At 41.1% G+C, this 24,399-nt stretch overlaps 1 protein-coding gene across 2 annotated transcripts in view; it reads right to left on the reverse strand.

Annotated features, from left to right (window-relative positions):
• Positions 1–13,206: 13,206 nt before the first annotated feature.
• Positions 13,207–24,399, reverse strand: part of LOC138948656 (uncharacterized) — a 45,753-nt gene continuing 34,560 nt past the window's right edge. For both annotated transcript variants that reach the window (XM_070320232.1, XM_070320231.1), the window contains exons 23-27: positions 18,905–19,020; positions 18,131–18,217; positions 17,461–17,539; positions 16,197–16,372; positions 13,207–15,697 (exon numbers count right to left, since the gene is read on the reverse strand). In XM_070320232.1, the coding sequence (XP_070176333.1) occupies positions 15,541–15,697; positions 16,197–16,372; positions 17,461–17,539; positions 18,131–18,217; positions 18,905–19,020 (615 nt within the window). In that variant the 3' untranslated portion in view covers positions 13,207–15,540. The remainder of the gene's footprint in view (positions 15,698–16,196; positions 16,373–17,460; positions 17,540–18,130; positions 18,218–18,904; positions 19,021–24,399) is intronic.

Genomic DNA, 24,399 nt, shown 5'->3' on the forward strand with positions numbered 1-24,399 from the left:
GCATTGTGGGCATAGATTCACATGAAGGTGCATTTTGGGCATAGATTCACATGAAGGTACATTTTGGGCATAGATTCACATGAAGGTGCACTTTGGGCATAGATTCACATGAAGGTGCATTTTGGGCATAGATTCATATGAAGGTGCATTTTGGGCATAGATTCACATGAAGGTGCATTGTGGGCATAGATTCACATGAAGGTGCATTTTGGGCATAGATTCACATGAAGGTACATTTTGGGCATAGATTCACATGAAGGTGCACTTTGGGCATAGATTCACATGAAGGTGCATTTTGGGCATAGATTCACATGAAGGTGCATTGTGGGCATAGATTCACATGAAGGTGCATTGTGGGCATAGATTCACATGAAGGTGCATTTTGGGCATAGATTCACATGAAGGTGCATTTTGGGCATAGATTCACATGAAGGTGCATTGTGGGCATAGATTCACATGAAGGTGCATTTTGGGCATATTTTCACATGAAGGTGCATTGTGGGCATAGATTCACATGAAGGTGCATTTTGGGCATAGATTTACATGAAGGTGCATTGATTCACATGAAAGTGCATTTTGGGCATAGATTCACATGAAGGTGCATTGTGGGCATAGATTCACATGAAGGTGCATTGTGGGCATAGATTCACATGAAGGTGCATTTTGGGCATAGATTCACATGAAGGTACATTTTGGGCATAGATTCACATGAAGGTGCACTTTGGGCATATTTTCACATGAAGGTGCATGCATTTTGGGCATAGATTCACATGAAGGTGCATTGTGGGCATAGATTCACATGAAGGTGCATTTTGGGCATAGATTCACATGAAGGTGCATTTTGGGCATAGATTCACATGAAGGTGCATTGTGGGCATAGATTCACATGAAGGTGCATTTTGGGCATATTTTCACATGAAGGTGCATTGTGGGCATAGATTCACATGAAGGTGCATTTTGGGCATAGATTTACATGAAGGTGCATTGATTCACATGAAGGTGCATTTTGGGCATAGATTCACATGAAGGTGCATTGTGGGCATAGATTCACATGAAGGTGCATTGTGGGCATAGATTCACATGAAGGTGCATTTTGGGCATAGATTCACATGAAGGTGCATTGTGGGCATAGATTCACATGAAGGTGCACTGTGGGCATAGATTCACATGAAGGTGCATTTTGGGTATAGTTTCACATGAAGGTGCATATTGTGGGCACAGATTCACATGTAGACCCAAGGGGCAAATAGGGTCAGAAGTAGGTAGAGGCGTTCTTTTTCGGTGGTGGTCGGGGATAGGGGGGGGGGGGGGGAGGGAGTCTGCGCACCTCGTGACAAACCTCGTGACAGGTCAACACGAAAGCCATCTGAACGAAGGGAGAAAAAGCGGCAGAGGGTGGGGGTGGCCGGGGGGGGGGGGGGTGATGAGGATCGTCACAGAGCTGAGGGTGGGGGTGGGGGGAGATGTTTAGGATATTTGGTAAGTGCAGTGTCGTGGTAGGAAGTAGTGCAATTTGTGGATTTGAGAAGCTGAATTCCACTAACGAAGGGGAAAAGGGTAGATCAGTGCGGGAACCGGCTTGCACCCCCTAACCCCCTTCGCTAATTCTGTCTCTGTCTCTGTCTCTGTCTCTCTTCCCCGCTCTGTCTCTCCCTCTCTGTCTCTCTCTCTGTCTCTCTTCCCCGCTCTCTCTCTCCCTCTCTATCTCTTTCTCTCTCTCTCTTTCTTTCCCGCTCTCTCTCTCTTTCTCTGTCTGTCTCTCTCTTCCCCGCTCTCTCTCTCTCTCCCTCTCTATCTCTGTCTCTCTCTGTCTCACTCTCTCTCTTCCCCGCTCTCTCTCTCTCTCTCTTCCCCGCTCTCTCTCTCTCTCCCTCTCTATCTCTGTCTCTCTCTTCCCCGCTCTCTCTCTCCCTCTCTATCTCTGTCTCTCTCTCTCTCTCTTTCTCTGTCTCTCTCTTCCCCGCTCTCTCTCTCCCTCTCTATCTCTGTCTTCCCCGCTCTCTCTCTCCCTCTATCTCTGTCTCTCTCTCTCTTTCTCTCTCTCTGTCTCTCTTCCCCGCTCTCTCTCTCCCTCTCTATCTCTGTCTCTCTCTTTCTTTCCCGCTCTCTCTCTCCCTTTCTATCTCTGTCCGAGTCTGTCTCTCTCTGTCTCTCTCTCTCTCTCTCTCTTCCCCACTCTCTCTCTCTCTCTCTCTCTCTCTCTCTCTTCCTCTCTCTCGCTCCCCACCCCGTCCCTCCCTCCTCTTTGCTCATCCCCGCTTTTCTCTCCCATTTCTCTCCTCTTCCGTTTTTCCACAGTAGCACACGAGTGCATCCGTAACTATTTTCATCGCTGCAGTGTCAGTAATGTGTGGGCAGTGGGATGATAGCGTCACGTTGCGAAAGCCTACGGCAAGGCCACAAGGATCGAATGAAAATTGATGCGTTTTCAGTGCGGCGACGGCTCAGTTTCGCCGAGGAGATCTTTACTAAAACCGGTATTTAACAGTAATTTCATGAAAAAAGAATGTCTGAGACAATAAAGAAGAGATGTACAGGTGTTTCTTCTGTTTGTTTTTGAACATGTTTTGCTGTATACCCCCTCAACCCGCCACCCCCCCCCCCCCCCCCCCCCCCCACCCCGATTCCAGAAAAGTCTTGAACTTTACAGGCATAGTCAGAATCCTTCCCGTAGAACAGTTCACCCCATCATCTCAGACTTGTCCAGGTTTTTTCATGGAATAAGACCAAAGTGACCTAGACACATACTCCTCCCAAAAAACAACCTAAGACTTCAAAATTGGCAATCTAGTGGCTGCTCCGCCTGGCGTCTGGCATTATATGGGTTAGTGCTAGGACTGGTCGGCGTGGCTATAAGCACAGTGACATGAATTTGATTAGTCAGTATTTTTAGGCAAAGCACATGTTCTCAGCAAACAGAAAACAAAATATTGCAAGTGTGAGTCACGCTACCCAAAAATAAAATCTTTTTTTACATATATTTTTTTTTCTATAACTTTTTTCCCCATGGTTCATTCATCATTTGACATAATTTTGTATCGAAATCTAACCATAAGATTATTGAGAGAAAAAAAATGTAGACGACCACCTTTAAAGAAGGCAAGACAACTGAAGTTATCTGCAGGTGCCAGTTTATTGCGCCGTCACATTAAATGACGTTCTGAGTTTCGTCCTTCGCCTCTGTCTGACCCCCGCGTCTGACAACCCAGTGAAAATCCTATCTCCATCTTACAGTGGCCGTCTTCATCAAATGAGCGACTGGGCATTCAGCAGACTGATTAGTTAACCTGCTCTCGATCGTTGGTAAGACCGAGACTGAAGCTTAGCGGTGATTTACTGTAATGAATCAGTGGCCTGATGACAGTGTATCTGCAGACTCCATAATGACCTGTCAGTACGCACGCACGTGAGTCCCTGGCGAAAAAATTGTGTGAGGGGAGTGTGCATTGGCCGTACGGACACTTCCGAACGAAATGTTCTTGAGATAAATAAATTAATAAATCCATTTTGCTCTTATCGTATCTTATGTTATGTTGTGTTATCTTATCTTGTCTTCTCTTATGTTAAATTTGTGTTTCTGAAACAAAATGTTCTTGAGAGAAATGTGTGTTAGCAGTATGTATAGGTATTGACATTTCGCTCCGAAACAAAATGTTCTTGGCAAAAATGTGTGTTGGTCGTATGCAATGGTATGGACATTTTGCTCCCGAAAAGAATATTGATGATCTTGAGAGAAACGTAGGTTGGCCGCATGTATAGGTATAGACATTTCGCTCCGGAAAAAAATGTTCTTGAGAGAAATGTGTTGGCCGTATGCACTAGGTTTAGGCATTTCGCTCCAGTAGCAAAATGTCTTTGAGAGGAAAATGTGTTGGCTGTATGTAAAGGTATGGACATTTTACTTTCCAAACGAAATGTTCTTGAGAGAAATGTTTGTTGGCCGTATGTATTGATTGGACATTGGATTTCCTTTCTTTAAGCCATGTGACGTCAGTCAGACAAAAATTCATATTTTGGCGGCCAGCCGAGACTACAAAATAGTGCATGTTTGTGTGCGTTCAATCGGAAAAACTAAAAGTAATTCTAACTAAACTTGGCCAAATAATTATTGCAACAACTTTCGCACGCTAACAAAAGCGGTAAAACGCAATCCATTTTAGTTCAACTTTATATGCTGGAAAAGGTAATTATGTCCACCGTTCATATCATTTGTCCGATCGGTGGTAATTTGTATAGGCATCCCGTTACAGCCTGTCAAACAAGGTCACCCCTAAAATCGACCTGACAAAAACCATAGCCCCGTGTTTTAGAGACACACACAACACACACACGCACACACACAGTTCAAGTCAACGTCCATCCTTTCTGCAGTCATCTAAGATTTCCCGAAGGTAGCTGAAATCACGTTACATAGAGCAAGCGTAATTTGAGTCACGCGCACCCACGCACGCACGCACGCACACTCGCACGCACGCATGCACACATACACACACATACACGCCCACACACACGCCCACACACACGCCCACACACACACAGTTCAATTCAACGTCGATCCCTGCTTATATTGTCTCCCAAAGGGAAGGGAAGTAGCTGAAATCGCTTTACACACATCAGGCGAATTTAGTCACGTACGGCAAAAATAAAGGGAGGGGGAAAAAAGAAAGAAAAATGGATCATCCCACGCCTCCTACTACCGAAATAATATTTTTCCCGCGGGAAAAAAGTACCAGACTTGTTGGAGTGAAAAGTACCTATTGGGGTGGAAGAGAGAGGTGGAAATAGACCACAGAATATCCGGGCCAGAGAATTTTCCCAGGAGATAAGGCACCAGACATTGCCATATACTTGAGTAATGAATAATCCTAACATTCTTCTTCTTCGTTCATGAGCTGAAACTCGCACGTTCACTCATGTTTTTGCACGAGTAGCATTTTACGTGTATGACCGTTTTTACCCCGCCATTTAGGCAGCCATACCCCGATTTCGAATGATGCATGGTTTGGTATTTTCGTGTTCCTATTAGCCACCGAACTGTGGTATGGTTTACAGGATCTTTTCCGTGCTCACTTGAATCTTGGGCTTGCGTGTACAAGCGTGTCCTACCAGTAGTTGTGGTTGAATAGTGTAAAACAAAGTTATTCAAATCAAAAAAACACATAAAGGATACCAAAAACAGTATAATCTTCTCTTAGGTCAGTGTGCACAGTACTAACATTATTTGTGGCAGCGTTTTGAGGACGAAATGAGGAAGGAACACGACATCGAATACTATTTTTCCATGGAATACAAATAGAAACAAAGCGTGTGTGTGTGTGTGTGTGTGTGTGTGTGTGTGTGTGTGCGTACATGTGTGTACATGTGTGTGTGTGTGTGTCACTGGACGTGCGTATGTGCGTATCAGTGTGTGCGTGCGTGTTTGCCAGCGTTGTCCTTATTGTCGCTGCTGTTGTATTTTTGTTACGGAAACAGAGTCACTACCACCAAACTTCAAACTGCTAAACAAGGAGCTAAAGGTGCAGGTCATTCCCGAGACCTCACCACCGGGCAACAGCGTAGAGATACACGATGCAGTGACACTTGATAAAGACCAGGATAACAAGGTCTGAAAGTGGGGAGAAAGTAGCCACCACAATGTCGGCCTGGTTTGGTGGGTTGCGTGTTGTGTGCCGTGTGATGGAGAGCGCCCGTCATCACCGATGATGATCGCTTCACGGCGCACTCGTGTGCCAACGGCTCTTCATAAGTGAGCCGCTAAATGATGAACTATGAAGCCACATTTTAAATCAACAAGGAGAGCACGAGAGAGAGAGAGTGCTGATATAACGAATAATGTAACAACAAGAAGGGCAAAGCCCATACGACTCACATGCTTGACCTCGACCTTTAGGGTAACGAAACCTAGCAATGACATCATACACTAAGAACTGCTTTACACATTTTTCCTACCAAAATACATGTGACCTTGACCCAAGGTCAAGGTCATCCAAGGTCATGCAACACAAAGCTGTTAATTCAAGACATAGGAAGTACAATGGTGCTTATTGGCTCTTTCTACCATGAGATATGGTCACTTTTAGTGGTTCACATGCTTGACCTCGACCTTTAGGGTAACGAAACCTAGCAATGACATCATACACTAAGAACTGCTTTACACATTTTTCCTACCAAAATACATGTGACCTTGACCCAAGGTCAAGGTCATCCAAGGTCATGCAACACAAAGCTGTTAATTCAAGACATAGGAAGTACAATGGTGCTTATTGGCTCTTTCTACCATGAGATATGGTCACTTTTAGTGGTTCACTACCTTATTTTGGTCACATTTCATAAGGGTCAAAGTGACCTTGACCTTGATCATATTTGACCAAATGTGTCTCATGATGAAAGCATAACATGTGCCCCACATAATTTTTAAGTTTGAAACAGTTATCTTCCATAGTTCAGGGTCAAGGTCACTTCAAAATATGTATACAATCCAACTTTGAAGAGCTCCTGTGACCTTGACCTTGAAGCAAGGTAAACCAAACTGGTATCAAAAGATGGGGCTTACTTTGCCCTATATATCATATGTAGGTGAGGTATTCAATCTAAAAAACTTCAGAGAAAATGGGAAAAATGTGAAAAATAGCTGTTTTTTAGGCAACATTTATGGCCCCTGCGACCTTGACCTTGAAGCAAGGTCAAGATGCTATGTATGTTTTTTGGGGCCTTGTCATCATACACCATCTTGCCAAATTTGGTACTGATAGACTGAATAGTGTCCAAGAAATATCCAACGTTAAAGTTTTCCGGACGGACGTCCGGACGGACGGACGTCCGGACGTCCGGACGGACGTCCGGACGGACGGACGGACAGACGGACGGACGACTCGGGTGAGTACATAGACTCACTTTTGCTTCGCATGTGAGTCAAAAACGAATAATGTAACAATTGTTACATTATTCGGGGCACAATTTTTACATTATTCGGGGGTAGCCCTTTTTTCAACTTAGAAAAAGTTACACTTAGATTAGAAAAAGTGTAAAATAGCTCATAATAGTCTCGGGTTAGGGTTAGCATCCACTCTCAAAAATCACATGTATGTCACTCACATCGATGGCATGCACGCTTTTTGCAGAATCAGTGACGCCACTCGCACACATGCACAGACAGATAGACACACGCCGTTATACTCTGATTCTACCCCCCTCCCCCTCCACCCCCCACTCCCTCTTTCTCTCTCCCCTCGTTCTCTCTCTCCGGGCTAATCGTCATAACAGCCCATCAGAACGCCCGCTTCGTGCACCCAGGTCCGCAGCCAATCAGATACCCACTTTGGGCACACATGTTAACCCGTGATTTGTAAAAATGCAAAACATGTAAAACATTTTTGCAAATCACGGGGCGCACCCCCCGATTTGTAAAATGTTTTACAAATCACGTAAATGCGCCCGATATTTAACTCATCATCTCCAAAGTGAAGGGATCTATTGAGAAAAAAAAATGTCATTACTTTTTTGTCCCATCTTTTGGAAATTCGGGTCGCTTCCTCCCAGTGGAAAGCTAGCAGTAACAGAGTCGCGCTACCCCAAAGTCAAGGGATCTATTAGTCCCGTTTCGCCGTTATCCCATTTCACCCCCATCCCATTTCGCGACATTTCACAGGCCAAGTGTCATTTTACCACCATATCATGTACCATTAGCTCCACATCCCATTTTGGCGCAATCCCGTTTCGCCGTTAGCCCATTTCGCCCCCATCCCATTTTGGCGACATTTCACAGACCGGCACGGTTGGCCTTGTGGTAAGGCGTCGCGGCGCGTCCGCCCAGTGATCGGGGGTTCGTGGGTTCGAACCCCGGCCGGGTCATACCTAAGACTTTAAAATTGGCAATCTAGTGGCTGCTCCGCCTGGCGTCTGGTATTATGGGGTTAGTGCTAGGACTGGTTGAGACATGAAGCCTGTGCTGCGACTTCTGTCTTGTGTGTGGCGCACGTTATATGTCAAAAGCAGCACCGCCCTGATATGGCCCTTCGTGGTCGGCTGGGCGTTAAGCAAACAAACACACACGCACAGACAGACACATACATACACCACGACCCTCGTCTCGATTCACCCTCTATGTTAAAACATTTAGTCAAGTTTTGACTAAATGTAAAAAAAGGCCGACCTACCGACCTTATCTTTTTTGGTCACGTTACCCTAAACCTAAATATATATTTTTATTTGGCCTAACACATACCCATCACAATGACAGTCAACTCAGAATCAAGAGTGGATTATGGAGATAATTTTTATTATCAAAATCATCCTCCGGAAAAACATGCCTCATCATCTCATTAACTGAAGAACGAATCGGTCACAAAAAATGTACACTTTACAATGGTCAAAATCATCTCTTCACAAACGTCCATTCACACCAAATACAAGGCAGGCAGGCAGACAGACATTCATAACCAGTAAACAAAAACAACTCTTCCCCAAATAGAGAATAATCATTACAAACAACAACCTTCCACAACAAAAGAAGTGAATTTCGCTGAGGACAAAATATATTAAAAAATAACAACTGGCAAATTCATTTTGCTAGACTGCAAGATGGGGCAACGACATTCTTATTCTTAATTAAAAACAAAAGAAGTGATGAATTTAATAAAACACTGGCAAGATTCTTTTTGCTAAATCTTAAGCAGGAAGACAAAAAGAGTGAGGATGATGTTGGTGTGAATTTTCTTAAAAAAACAAAAACAAAAAGGTCCGCTCATAAAAAAATAAAATGAAGTTCTGAGTCAACAACAAACAAAACCATTCATCCGAAACAGACATTCAATTTTTATGTTATTTTTTCACTAAGCATTTTATTTTTCTCAGTCAAACATTTACACATTCAGTGCAATGAAGAGGAATAAAATAAAACTAGAGACAAGAGAAACTAGTTCAAGTCAACGCAAAGTTTAGTGAAAAAGGAAAAACACATTCACACACATTCAAACTCAGTCCCACACCAAACAGAAACAAAAACAGCCACCCACTAAATGTAAACATTAAAACAATCTAACATGTTATATGAAGTCTTATATCGCGCGCGTATCTCCAGACTCGGACTCAAGGCGCAGGGATCTATGTACAATTATTTCTGTAGAGGAGGGGGGTGGGGGGCGGCTGTCTCGGGGGGAGGGGAAAAATGACATGCAAAACATAATTAAATAGGCTATCCATTGAATTCTACCTTGTACAAGTTATTACCCAACTGTAGGCAATATAAAACTTAAACATTGTCAGAACAAGGGAGGAATTCTAATCGATTAAAGTAAAACTCCAGCATTTGATTGCAGAATGATGCAAATCAGGACATGTTCATACATGTACATGCAAACAGAAATGAGCAGGGCACCTAACCTTGTGCAGTTTGGGTCACCATCTCAGATGTGGCCAGGCTTTTACACAGGACAAGACCATCCCTCCACTTGGTCACATACCACAAATCAACACCCAGGCTTTTACACAGGACAAGACCATCCCTCCACTTGGTCACATACCAACAATCCACAGCCTGTATGCTCTCCGTGCGCAGTGAGAATCTTTTAATGAATTAATGTTGTATGCCACTAGACCCCATTACATTCTGATAATCATCGCTCCACGGCTATCGCCAGTTATCTCTCTGACCGGACGCTAAAGTCCTACGCGAATCTATCAAAACAAGAATACAGAGTTATCTCCCATATGTTGTTCACGAGCAGTGTTCGCGAGAGGAAAATGATTGCAGATTGGCCGACTTCGACAGTGATCTCCGTTCTGTTCTTCACAGTTATGATAAAGACATCGTTCTAAGGTCAAAACAAGTCGAAATTTTGGGACTGCTGCCGGAAGGAGACCGTAATATATGGTTGCACCACTGTCAAAAAATCGTCTGCTCCAGCGAGTGCCGAAACCAAACGGTTGATTATCAGGTGACACTTTTGCCTTTTTTAGAGTTGTTTGCACAGTAAATACAGCCGCGAAAAATAGCTCGCTTAAAACTGTCTTACATATCAATTCCTTTGTAATTATGAAAAATCATTATCGACGATCGCGAATCTGCTTAAATCCATAACACATTACGAAAAGATCTAAATATGTTAAAAAAAAAAAATCGATTTCCTCGCCAGACAAGGAAAACCAAGGCATGCTGTCAGGGATAGAATGAGCCGAACTCATTTTGACCTGAGTTCAGGATGACTAGACCCAAGAAATTAATTCATCCAAAACTTTAAACTAATCACAGCAAGCAGTCTGGGTGTTGATTTTTGGTATGTGACCAAGTGGAGGGATGGTCTTATCCCATGTAAAACCCTGGCCACATCTGAGATAGTGAGCCGAATTTTCTCCATGAGACGAGAAGTGCCTTTAAACAAAAAAAGACAGGAAAAGAATTTTTTTTTTAATCTTCTTTTGTAATTAAGCGGCATACATTAACACGTACTCAGAGCATTGACCGTTCGTTCAAGCAGCACACAAATCAAGTGTCTAAATATTGCAGCGTGTGCCCAATATTTCATGTACGCTTTTCAAAAGCATTCAAAATCTGGGCCCAAAAAAAATCAACCAAACATGCACACACACAAAAAAAAAAAAAAAAAAAAAACTCAGAGAACCAGAAAGAGGTATCCACAGTCACAGACCACAAAGCACTCTGCCGCAGCACACACACCTCACAGGAAAGCTGGATTATAAAAGAATGAAGGATGACATACATATCACACACAATTCAGAAGCAGACATTGCCTCAATACACAGAAAATATTTTAACATTACTAGGCTGTCAACGTGGTTTGTAAGAACTGCCAATCACACGTTCATTTCATTCCACAGACTAATGCAAGCCTTCTTTAATTGAAGTATCTGCACTTCTGTTGAAAAAACACCCCTTCAAGATGGTAAGTTTTTGAGATTTTAAACAGGAGTCTCTCTCATTCCTACATTCCCCGCCCCACCCAACCCCAATAAAGAAATAAAATAAACAAAATTACGGTCAAGCTTCCAAATTCTAACAAAATGACAAATTGTATCGTTTTGTCCTGTATAATGAATGAACAACTGCCATAAAATCACCTTCTGTTTCCCAAAAGAGAGGACCACTCAGCCCCTACCAACAAAGCAACCTTTCCAAGACAGAAGAGCAACTCTGCACCCATTGCATAATAGTCATAAAAGAGTTACCTCCCATATAAAAAAATATTGCTAGATTGCAGTTCCAATGCATGCACACAAAAACTCAGGTGGGGTGGGTGGGGGTGCACTGAATGGATGAAGGACAACAGAGTGTGTGTGTGGGGGGGGGGGGGGGGGAGGGGGGCAGAGAAAAAGTCCCAAGGAAAAGCACCAAAAAATTCATATATTCTATTACACTGCAGTCTGTTGGGAAATATCAAACATTTATCAAATATACATTATGAATACACATTCATATATTCTGTTGGTCTTGAAAAAAGGCAGTGAGCAAATACATGTGAAGATGAAGCCCTTATACCTGTCATGATGTATGCGCTTCACACACACACAGAAGTATTTGTACAGCACGTTCCAAGTCTTCATTACATGTTAACAAATAAAATGAAAAATAAAAAAAACGACATACAAATGTTTAAAAAATATTCCATGCAAAGAATAAACTATAAACATGTACAAATAATTTATAGTTCTTGACTTTATAATTATCATGTGAATTCACATGAACAGGTGGTGTACTACAAGTCCATGTACAACATACAAAGTATGACTGTGGTGATTTCATGAGGTACTGCATTTACACTAAATATTTATTTACCTGTATACATGAGAATATCAATGTAGGAAATGGAATTCTTGGATCAATATTTCCACCACCAGTCCTACTATCCCACCTTACCTAACTATCGCATTTAAGCTCTTTGAATACGTGCAAACACACATCAACTCTCACAGTTTCTCAAACACAGCTTATTCCAAAAGTACTACCATTATTTTATTTGTTTTAACAATAAACTATTGAAGTTTTAGGATGCCCGTTTCATGTATTCACAACAAATGCAAAATCAGACGTGGGGCTCTGAAATCTTCATTTCTACTATTACTACTAGTGAGTTAAGCTTTGGTTTTCACCCACGTAATAGTACTGACTTTGACTGACAAAATCGTCTCACCTTGGGCTTTGAAATTTACAGAAAGCTGTAAATGTATGTAGAAATATATCTCATTTCTGATCGACATCTGTGAAAATACACAATGAAAAAGATTTGTACGCAGAAAACCAGTGACAAGTTTATATCGTACATGTCGTGCCTAAATCCTGAAAGTGCCTAAGTTCTTGAATTAGGTAGTCTCTTGCCTAATTCGTGAAATAGGCAACGGCTGTGCCTAACCTGTGAAATCAATGTTGAATTTTGCCTAATTTGTGAAATTTTATGATTTAGGCTGCCTATTGCATAAATTAGGCAGCCTAAGTCGTGAAATTAGGCAAAGTTTCGATTTAGGCACGATCGACTACTGTACAATTTAGGCAAAAATGTCTACAGAATAGGCAAAATCCTTGCCTAATGTGTCAAATCAATTCTAAGGTCTAACTGTTTTACAAATTAGTCAGTCTGTTTGAACCCAAAATCATCCGCGTGCGTGCGCGCCTCTCACTGCGTTGCGGGTGACAACATATCAAGTTTGTGAACACTACTAACTACTTGTGAACAGTACTAACTGTGATACAAGTGAGATAATAATCACACTGAAGCATTTCAGATAAAATTTCTCAGTCACTACTTCACACCAGCACCTGAATGTCAGTGTTAAGCCAAATCCAGCCATGGAAACTAAAAGGTCACAATTTCGTATTCGTTTCAAGTACAGCTCTAGAAGAACTCGGTCCACAGAATTCAACTGAAAATGATGCAGAGGTGGAAGGTGCAGTTGGAGGGGCCGCCACTTTAAGTACAGCTCTAGAAGATCACGCAAGCATCTTGACGCAGTGCAGACAAGATGCACGAGAAGGACAAGAAAAAAGCCGTGATGAAATGCTGCGAACAACAAGAGCCAAGCTGGTTCCAGTCAGCGAGTTTGATCGTGGGCGCCTTGATTGCAGAAACGTGCCTGGGGTGGTCCTGAAGGTTCACAACGACCTGTACCAAGTTGGCACCAAGCATGGCATCATAAACACTATGCTCTTCCGCAATCTAATTATCGAGGCCGATTTCCAAATTGTCACTACTGACCAAGTGAAGGACACTGTCCTACCAACGAGAAGCATCGCTCAGCTTCATTCAAGGCATGGAGGACAAGGGTTCAAAAAATGTTCTTGCAATGGGAAGTGCGATACAGCCAGATGCACTTGCAGGAAAGCAAGAAACCACTGCCATAGTCACTGCCACCCAAACAATTCATCTTGCAAGAACAAAAGCAAGTAAGCTCAGAAAATCGAGTTGAACTGGAACGTCGTGGGTTTCCCTTTTTTGACCCCAGTCCAAACTGGGATAATGTTTACCTTTTGTAAACTTTAAATGTTTGTAAATGAGGTAGAGGGGTATTTTTGTTTTGCTTTTGTAAAATTTGTTTATTATAATTAGTCATGTAAATGGTACATATGATAGCAGTATGTTTAAATTTTAAGTTTCATTATTGTTACTGGCGTTCAAACAGACTGACTAATTTGTAAAACAGTTAGACCTTAGAATTGATTTGACACATTAGGCAAGGATTTTGCCTATTCTGTAGACATTGTTGCCTAAATTGTACAGCAGTCGTGCCTAAATCGAAACTTTGCCTAATTTCACAACTTAGGCTGCCTAATTTATGCAATAGGCAGCCTAAATCATAAAATTTCACAAATTAGGCAAAATTCAACATTGATTTCACAGGTTAGGCACAGCCGTTGCCTATTTCACGAATTAGGCAAGAGACTACCTAATTCAAGAACTTAGGCACTTTCAGGATCTAGGCACGACATACACATACATTATCATAAACACTGGTGGACACAATTGGATAGAACTCTGCATAAATTAAAAAAAATAAAAAGAAAAGGTCTGTTTTGCAGACACTTTTTGTACAATTCACTGGGATGGGATCTATTTCATTGTGTATCAAATGCATTACATTTATAGTGTTGGCTCTGTGCCTACACACAGAAAGAAAACCTGAAAATCTTTAAACTCAGGAAAAATTAAATCCAAAAACAAAGAGACTGCCAACGTTCCAAAATTCAAAATAAAAAAAACAAGAAAGGTAAGTTGTTGGAACGTTGTTATTGACAAAATTACGTCACAGTCACCAGAATAAAAAAACAAGGTAAGTTGTTGGAACGTTGTTATTGACAAACTTACGTTACAGTCAACGTAATTTTGTCAATAACAACGTTCTAACAACTTACCTTTCTTGTTATTTGATTCAGAAAAAATAGTTTGGGATTCAGATGTCCCAAATAGTGTAAGCTTTTCCTTCGATTTTCCCTTCTTGGAGGTTTTGAACATTCAGGAACTTAATCAGGAAATATTTGTTCAAATCAGGAAATCCTGCTGGGAAGTTTCTGAACTGCAGTCCATACATCACATCTGCACAAAATCTCACGGATAGCATATAGACTTCCTTTTCAAACAGCTGGTGAATGAATCAAATCTGCTCACAGAACCAACGACTTAGGCTGCGATCATGTGCCAATGTTATTATAATGCAATGGTTTATGTTTTACAAATACCGAGCCGTGTCAGAGAAATAGGTCAACTAGGAATACCTTCACTGGCAACTCTTATATTTCCTGGAAAATCAAACTGTCCAGAAAGTATCCTTCAAGGAAAATTATGGGCATTAGGCCACAAAAAAAAATAGGTCTGTTTACGGTAACCCACCCGACCGACCCTAGTTTTTAGGCCCAACCCTAATCTTTTTTTTGGATCGTCTGAAAAAACAAAAACAAACCGCATCCAAAATAGAGCTGTTTGCGCTCAAACAGCAGACGACAGAAGGGAGGTAAGCTCAAAGTACTGTTTATAGTTATGTTGGGCAAAAACAGGGATTGATGAGAAGAAATGAACTGTGAAACATCATAGAGAGGGGAGAAAAAAAATAAAAAATAAAAAAATGGAAAAAAAAAAAGAAAAAAAAACACCCCGACCTACCGACCCTATTTTTTCACCCTATGTTACCGTAAACAGACCTATTTTTTTTTTTTGGCCTTAGCAAATAACAGCCTCTCTGGCTCTCAGCTGGCTGCAATTCTTAAAACAACATATGATCACTTGGCATGCAAACCATCATATCTGACAAATGAATATCAATCACATACAACAAATCCTCTTTTTCTGATTGCTACTCACTTACAATGTGTTCATGCTCTGTTTTGACTCCCATCGTAAGAACAATCAAAAAAACTTTCTAGCCTGGATTAACACAACAGCAGAAAGATGACAGACTTCTGACACAAACAACTATCTACATCTTCGTTAAAACCACCCGTTATATCCCTTCCGCACAAATATTTACAGCTGAAAGCATCATCAATATCTACATTCTTTTTTTCTTTTTTTTTTACAACATAACTATGCTGTGCAGGCCTTAACTTTCCTGGTTCAAATCCTCATCTTCGTGACGCATGCGATATTCCTCCAGGGTGCGCTTGATGGTTTCTGTCGAGTATTTGCACTTGGGGGACCCACACGCACAGGTGAACTGCTTCCACTTTATGATCCAGAACTTCTCTCCGTAATCAAACCTGCAACCACCGAGTCGGTGTCAGGATTCCAATGTTGTCATGAGATGTCATGTTAATTTGTGTTCTTAATCAACTTAATGCACATGTACTGATGTGCTGTTTAGGTCTACAAGTACCCTATTTTCCAATTGGACGTTGAGAGAGAGAGAGAGAGAGAGAGAGAGAGAGAGAGAGAGAGAGAGAGACAGAGACAGAGACAGAGAGAGAAAACATAACATAAAGAGACTTTAAAGTCCCTTAACCCTTATCCCCCTTTTAGCAAAAGGATGTTTACAACCATACAACAAACAGAAACCATTAGATATAAACCTGACATCTGGAAGATGCTTTATCTCAGAAATGTCATCAAGCACTATGCAAATCTATCTCCAAAAGCTACAATATAAAAATGTCGGGACACTAAAGTGTTTGATAAGTAGCCAGACAGATGAGAGACAATAAACAAAAGAACCAGGTAGATAGCGCACAGGCCTAAAAACAAAAGGTTAACACAACTCACCCTAGTTCCTCATAAGCCTTGATGTCTCTGGAGGAGAAGAAACAGATGCGAGGAAATCGTAAGTCCTGGTGCTCGATAAACACCTTCACCGGCACTAGGTTGGGCTCACACAGATGGTTGATGAAGCGAGCAACGTTGCCATACTTGCGAGCATCCAGACAGTATGTGTCTCCATCCTGTTTGAGATTAAAAAAAAAATGTGCGTGTGTTATACAGACATGACGACAAAAATACATGAACAAATCTTGGAGTGACATGTATATGCCGGAAATCCGAATGTGTAATGTCCGCGGTGACGGTTTTTTGAGTTGTTAATCATACAAATCCTTCAGCGTCTGGGGGCCCCCAGATCCCCCCCTTCAAATTCTTCAGGATTCATGACATTTGTCAGTCCCACCTATGTGTATAGCTTCAAGATAATGACTGAAGTCTGTCACTGAATCTTTGAAATTTATAACAACAGTGTTTTCAGCCAAAATTTACCAAGCTTGAACTTTCTTATTTCTACTACTGTTGCTTTGCTTTTGTCAACTGAGTAATGATACCAATTTGTCCCTTAATTGTAGTTAGTGCAGACCTGTTTACCCCCATAAGTGTTTTGGAGTAATGCTCAGCCCCAAAAATAGTAATCCTGGCACAAAAATAGTAATCATCCAGCATTCGTCGCCAATTACAACGCCGCGGCACATGACAACTGTGTCTGCGAAACGCAATCATGCACATATATCCATCATTTACTAACAAAACACATCAGTCAGTTTTTGTAGTCATCATAATTTCAAAGAAGATCACATCAAAAGCACATGCATCACTGATTCAATTCTTTTGCTCGTAGTAGGCCTTTTTCAGTGTGTCAAGCGCTTCTCTACTGTACTTGCGCTTGCCGAATGAGTGAGGGCGAGACTTCACTACTAGAATAAGGCTCTCCAGCGTCTCATCAGACAGACATGATCTCTGGTCAGTCCTGTGCTTTTTCACCTCATTTTGCCATTGAAAAAAACAATGCCAAACATGTGAATTGATAAAAAAAAAAAATTAAAAATGTAAAAAAAAATTTTTATCTTCATTTTTTTATTTATGAAAATCGTAGTCTTGACACGGATAGCGGAATGGCGTATTTTTTGCAGAAAATCGTAATAAATTACGCCAAAATCGTAAGGGTAAACAGGTCTGTTAGTGTAAGAGGTATGTAGACCAAACAGCCTTGTGCAGGTCAACAACATATTTTTTCTTTCAGCCAAGAACAATGAAAACACACACTCACCTTGTTGTCTAGATCGAACAGGTAGGAATCATCCTCTCGCCTATCTGCTTCGGAGTCTGATATCAACTCTCCAATGTACCTATAGCAACACAAATTCTCACTGTTAGTCAAACAATATAATTCATAGCAGGGATGTCGTTTGGCACGACAGTCGGCCAAACACCTCAACCTATTTCAAATTGCCGAAAAATGTGTCAGAATTGCCCAAACCCATATGACCATTTCGGTCAATTTGACAAAGAAAACAAATCCTCACAACATCCCTGCATAAACACAAAAAACAAATCTAGCTGGAATCATACTATCATGCAGCTGGATAAAAGTTGTGGAAATAGACAAATTCCGGAAATAACTGTCGGGTTTTTATGGGTTGTGAAAGAGTGAATACCCTTGGTTTTAGTGAGGCAAGCTTTCTACACCGTGCTCCTTGTCCAAGTGTTTCACATGCACCCCTCCAAGTGACTGGCCTACGTCCTGTGGGAAAGCTTGACTCACTAAAAGCAAGAGTATTCACTTTTTCACAACCCATGCAAACCCTACAAGAGTTATTTCCAAGCATCATATATTGAGAATAATAAGAACACACTGAACGAGAAACTCAAATATTGCACAAAATGCAAGGTAAAGTAGAACACAACCAAATGATAAGCAAGCCACTTGCGTCACTTACTCGCAGATGAAGGTTCCTTTGGGAATGTCCATGAGGCTGCGAACACCAAAGCCACGTCCGTGGGTTTTGAACACCTGCATCCTCACCCTGTCGCACATTACAACACTCCTTATTCACACATTTAGTAACCTGCCTACAATTATCAACAAGCTATTCTTGCAACAACAAACTGAGAAAGTAGCCAGTATCATCACAAAGCAAAAATCCCACACTCTCACATTAACTGATCTGTGTATTTTACAGCTACAAACTGTTCTTCCAACAACAAACTGAGAAAGTATTCAACACTAAATCTATGATCACTAAGCGACAATCCCACACTATCACTCTCATGTGATATCACCCCTCTCAGAATGTGAGAGATATCATTTCAACATTAACTTATTACAGCTACAAACTGTTCTTACAACAACACAGAGAGAAAGCTGCAATGACACTGAACCATTGATTATTGCCACTATAATCTGTGCTAAAGAATTCCTACATTGCACAAAGAAAAGAAAATATTACCAGAAGACGAAACAAAAACAAGTAAATACACAAATAATATAAATATACAATGCATAAGGCAGCTGTACATTTAAAAAATCTTTCCATGAAATAATCCAATGAACAAGTAACATTTTTTGTTTTACTAGAAATGTTCATTCATTCCTCTTACAAGCTTCATTAACACTGCACTTTCGTGAATTGCAGTCAACCTATGCGACAAATGAAATATCACACAATGAAATATCACACAGAAAACCCTTGAGAGAGAGAGGCACAGCTTACGTGATGCCATTCTGCACGACACGGTTGTTACAGTTGACCCAACAGCGACATGCACGGTTGCACTCAAAGATGAGAGGGGGGTCTAACACATTGAAATCCTCCACCAAGCGACCAAACTGCAACAACAATACAAAAATGTTGACTACACGCTTCCGCTGAAATGGTAGTTTCAGCCCATGAATACAGAAGAAGAAGACTACAGGGTGTTTTTTTTAACACCTTTCATTTCAAGGTGCTTAGACTTTTGTCAGTATACTTCTTGGGCCTGACTTGTTCCAGGTGAACAAACGATTGCCACAGACTTCTACACTAGAGAAACTGAAAGCAAATCATTATGTTAAACAAAAACACTTAACATTCGTTATCGACTTCCAGGTACAGAAAGTTGATTCCAATTACTTCACATTGTGTACACTTCTCCTCTGCTAGGGAGGCCCGGCGGCCATTTTCATTTTTTAATGTTTTCCCCCAACTTTGGCAATTCATAAATCAAAGAGTTATGTCTTTAATCTTCTGAAATTGTGTAGATATGCTTAATATATTTTCTATGGGATCCAACATTTTTAGGGATGTAGCTTTATAGGAAATTTAGCTATGAAGCACCAAAGTCAGGGGAAATGTCCATCACACCAACCCCAGACCACCTTAGAAAAACTTGTGCAGAGCACTAAACACACAAAATGCTATTTTTCATCAACTGTTTTAATAATTGTATTTATTGAATGTTAAAATGCATGTATATAGAATTTACTTGCAAAAAAAAATAGTTAATGAAGTCAATTTAGCCAAATAAAAAAATGGCCGACATCATATGAATACTCTTATTTCTCAGATATGCAGATCTTCACTCTAACATAATTTATTCACTTAATATAAACTTATAATATATCAAATTAAAGGAAATTAGATGCTCTTGATAGTTAAACCATATTCAATCAGATTTGATGGAAAAAATGTCAATTTTAGTTAGAATAAGGAAAAAGTAAATATTACATCACATAAAAATTCGTCCAAAAACCATTTAAAAAAAGAATTGTTCAAAGCAGAGACACCAATGGCAAGTCACAAGAAGACTATTTGTTATATGGACCAAACTAAAAGAATAAAGTAACCAAATAAGTCTTTAAACAAAATCGGCGGATCTGTCAACTCAATTTAGCAGCACAACCACTGCATATCTTTTGTTTTCAAATCACAGAAGGATAACACCTCCATCATGAAGTACATTAGAACTTTCAATAACATACAGTATGTGCAGCTTAATCACAGCGCACAAAAAGTCATAAGTGGCATTATGACAACTGACATTTGGGGAGAAACACAGGGAGCAGGAGTGGCTGTAGGGGCTGTCTTCTCTGGAACAGTCACTATTCCATCTTGTTCAGAGCACACACTATCACTGCTGCATTTTGAAGAGACGTCAAGTTTCCACACTAAAAGGCCCGGCACAGAAAGTCAAACAAGGTCGAGCAGTTCTTTTCAGTCGGTCGACAGTTGTACTTGCTCACGAGCTTGAAGTAATCCTTTCTCACACGCCCACACTTTGCTTGCACGGAAGGTGGAGACCTGGAGTTGAACGCCTGCGTGGTGAACTTCATCAGCCAGAAGTGAAGAACTTCGAAGTAGCGACTAAGACAGGAGTCGTCCGGAAGAGTAACCTTGCCACACTTCTCCACATTCTCAGCCGAGACCATGAGAGAGATGAAGTCCCCATTCGTGATGTCTCGCAGTGTGCCAGCATCCTTCCCCAGTGGTCCCGATTCCGTTGTCAAGCAGCCGCTGAGAAGAAAAGTTCCAGATACAAGTGAAAACTTGGGTCCAACAGCCTTCTGATCAGGGATGCAAACAATCTGAAAAACAAAAGAACAAAAAACATAAAACAACCAAAATATTCAAGCCTACAAAATATTAATGGAAACAAAACATTTTGTCTTTCTTTGTAAATAATTCACATACTACAGTGAAAAGATATATGGTAGTATTCCAAAAAGAACAGGAGTTGATCCTTGATTTACAAATTCACCAATAGTAACAACAATTTAAATCAGCTGAGAGCTCCAGTCATCATGATTCATATTCAGCAAACAAAACTGGCACAATAGTATGTATGCATTTCTCCTGTTAACCCCATGACTGCCTTCTGACGGGTATACCCGTCATGTGCCAGTGCAGCCGCAGCGCCTACGTGAGCTTAGTTCAGGAATTTTCCAGAAATGCTACGTCACTGCTGACACACAAATACCAGCCAATGGCTTGGTAGGATACCTCATTCTCATGAATAAACATAAATGGTGACGCAGTTTTGCGTCTGAAGGCTATTTTCGGCCTTGGCAGCAGGGAAGGGGAGAGAAGGCTCGACTCGTCAAAATGGCTAACGGTGACAGTCGATTGGGCCGTAGTAGGGAAAAACAAAGCCGGACTGACACTACAGGCGGTGCAAACGATTATGGATACCGACAGGGGAAGGGGGAGATCTTCTTTCGGACGATTCGTTGGAAACAGGTAGATGACAGTGATTATGATCCTTTCTTCGAGCAAACAAAACAGCTAGCCACCTGTGTTTGATCCACAGGCACCAAAAGATGCGCCGGACTGATTTTTCAAAAGTTCATATTTGAACATCATTATAAGCCAGCCAAACGAATTATTATTTCCATGTTTAGACACTAAAAACAGATTCTTGGTTCAATTTCCTTTAAACATAACATAGGTTTAACTTACCTACCTACTGCCAGTTTGGAGCTAGAATTTTTTGTGAATTATTACACCCCGAACTCCAAAATTCCTTGGCAATCAGGAATGCACATAAGTAAGTTTTGATTGGCAGCGAAAGGGTTAAGGCACTTTGCCACAGACAAACTGAAAATTCAGATTTTGTCTTACTTGTCTGTCATTCAGTCGCACTTACGGCCACGTTTCATTCCTGAAGTGTCACTCTGATCTATTATAATTTGTTACCATCCAGAAGAAAAGATCAAAATTACAGATTTATTGTAAATATCTCATCAATCTTGTGTTTAATGAGATTCAGGATGCGTTTACTTTGAGCTTACTTTAAACAAGAAGAGCAAACGCTCGATCGAGTCACTTTCGCAGTTCTGAATATTATATGAGGCATCAGATGGACAGGAAGAAATTGCTATTCACAACACAATGAGTCACGTTCACATAAAATTTGAGCCCGGTCACTTTTATAGTTTCCGAGAAAAGCCCAACGTTAAGTTGTGTGTTGCCGAACAGAAAAGGCTAGTTATCTCCCTTGTTTTTCTGATAACGTTCGTAAAAGGCTACAGATGTAAATACTTTGATGTAAAGAATAATCCTACAAAGTTTCAATCACATCCGATGAACTTTGTCAAAGATATAAAATGTCTAATTTTTCCTTTGACGCTGACCTGTGACCTTGAAAAAGGTCAAAGGTCAACGAAACCATCGTTAAAGTGTAGAGGTCATTGGAGGTCACGACTAAACAAAATATGAGCCCGATCGCTTTGATAGTTTCCGAGAAAAGTCCAACGTTAAGGTGGTGTCTACGGACGGCCGGCCGGACGGCCGGCCGGACAGACTAACACTGACCGATTACATAGAGTCACTTTTTCTCAAGTGACTCAAAAACAAAACACAGCTCGATCATCGAAACCTCAGGGATTGTCCGACAGTGGTATCGCCCAAATACCGGGGATGATGATCTCCACATCAAAATCGAATATGTTGTATCTAAGCCGATTTACAAACACAATTTAACTTTCGATAGCTTGAAACACTAGAACTTAGTTAAAAAACAAAGGAATACTGTACTCACCAATACAAGAACGGGACAAGACGGTACGAATTTTCGCTTATGGAAGCTTCATCAGGAAAAACAAGAACACAAAAGACAACAAAAAGCAGACGCAACACGGAACGAACAAGGTTTGAAAGAAAATGGAGGGGAAACACGCAAAAAAGGGAAGGAACTCTAGGAACGGAAATGAATGAAAGGGGAGAGAAGTGGTTGGATGATGTCATGGGCACAGGCATACTCGACTAAAAGTGATACACATTCATAAAAGGGGGGGGGGGGGGGGGGGGGGGGGGACAGAGGAAATTAAAAAAAAAATAAAAAATAAAAATTAAAAAAAAATTTAAAAAAATTAAAAAAAAATTAAAAATTTTAAAAAAAGGGGGGAGGGGGGGGGGAAACAAACGTACGCACGCACACGCACACATGTGTTTGGTTGTGTGTGTGTGTGTGTGTGTGTATGTGTGCGTGTGCATGCGTGCGTACGTTTGTTTCCCCCCCCCCCTCCCTCTTTTTTTTTTTTAATTTTTTTTTTAATTTTTATTTTATTTTATTTTTATTTTTTTTCCTCTGTCCCCACCCCCCCCCCCCCCCCCCCCCCCCCCCCTTTTATGAATGTGTATCACTTTTAGTCTAGTATGCCGATCATCATCCAACCACTTCTCTCCCCTTTCATTCATTTCCGTTCCTAGAGTTCCTTCCCTTTTTTGCGTGTTTCCCCTCCATTTTCTTTCAAACCTTGTTCGTTCCGTGTTGCGTCTGCTTTTTGTTGTCTTTTGTGTTCTTGTTTTTCCTGATGAAGCTTCCATAAGCGAAAATTCGTACCGTCTTGTCCCGTTCTTGTATTGGTGAGTACAGTATTCCTTTGTTTTTTAACTTTGTTCATCTTACCACAGTCACTTCGTTGTTTAGATTTCACTAGAACTTAGTTATAATTTGATTTTCATTTAAAACTAATGCACATTTCGACAGAGAAACAGTTCAGATCAAATTACATACCCAATCGACGCCCCCACAGCAGTTAGTTGACTCGCCCGCCATAACACATTCTGCAGCGTGGAACACAGCAACTCAGTCTCCACTCGGCTTTGTCAGGAGTGCGATTCGACGCTCAAATTCTCGTCTTAAAAACGCTCGGCATAAAAAAACGCTTCGATTACAAATGAGAAACTTTTGCACAAGAAAATTCAAGATGTTGACGATCATACGCGATGCGATGAACTTCGATCAATGAATGGAACGACTGTGACCTCTTCGTTTGAAAATGGTTCGTGTGTGATGTGTTACAGTGCTTCCCATACTACAGTGTTACCCATTGGTTCTGCGCTTGATATGACGTAAACAGAGAGGAGATCTTTACTTCCGCCAAGTTTCATTGGTGAATTCTTTATAGTTTGCAAGGCCGAACCAACCAAAAACAGGGTTGTTTCGGGACCGATTTAGAACAAAGCCGTGGCTTGAGGCGAAATCGCTGCACAGCCAGCCAGTGCGAAAGTCCGACGCAGGCGCGCGACGCTTTGTGGCATTTTACACATCCAAATACAACTATGTAAACACATTTTTTTCACATCAAACTTAGATGAGTGTACTAAGATGACTATACTCAAGAGCATTCATACTTTATTTTTTTTTAATAAAAATTCAAATAAGCACAATTTTGAGTTGAAAACAGCTCTTTGCACTCTCTGCTTGACTGCCGGGGCCGCGGAGAGCG

Source organism: Littorina saxatilis, linkage group LG15 (assembly GCF_037325665.1).
Source record: "Littorina saxatilis isolate snail1 linkage group LG15, US_GU_Lsax_2.0, whole genome shotgun sequence".
In the NCBI taxonomy this organism is placed as follows: Eukaryota; Metazoa; Mollusca; class Gastropoda; order Littorinimorpha; family Littorinidae; genus Littorina; species Littorina saxatilis.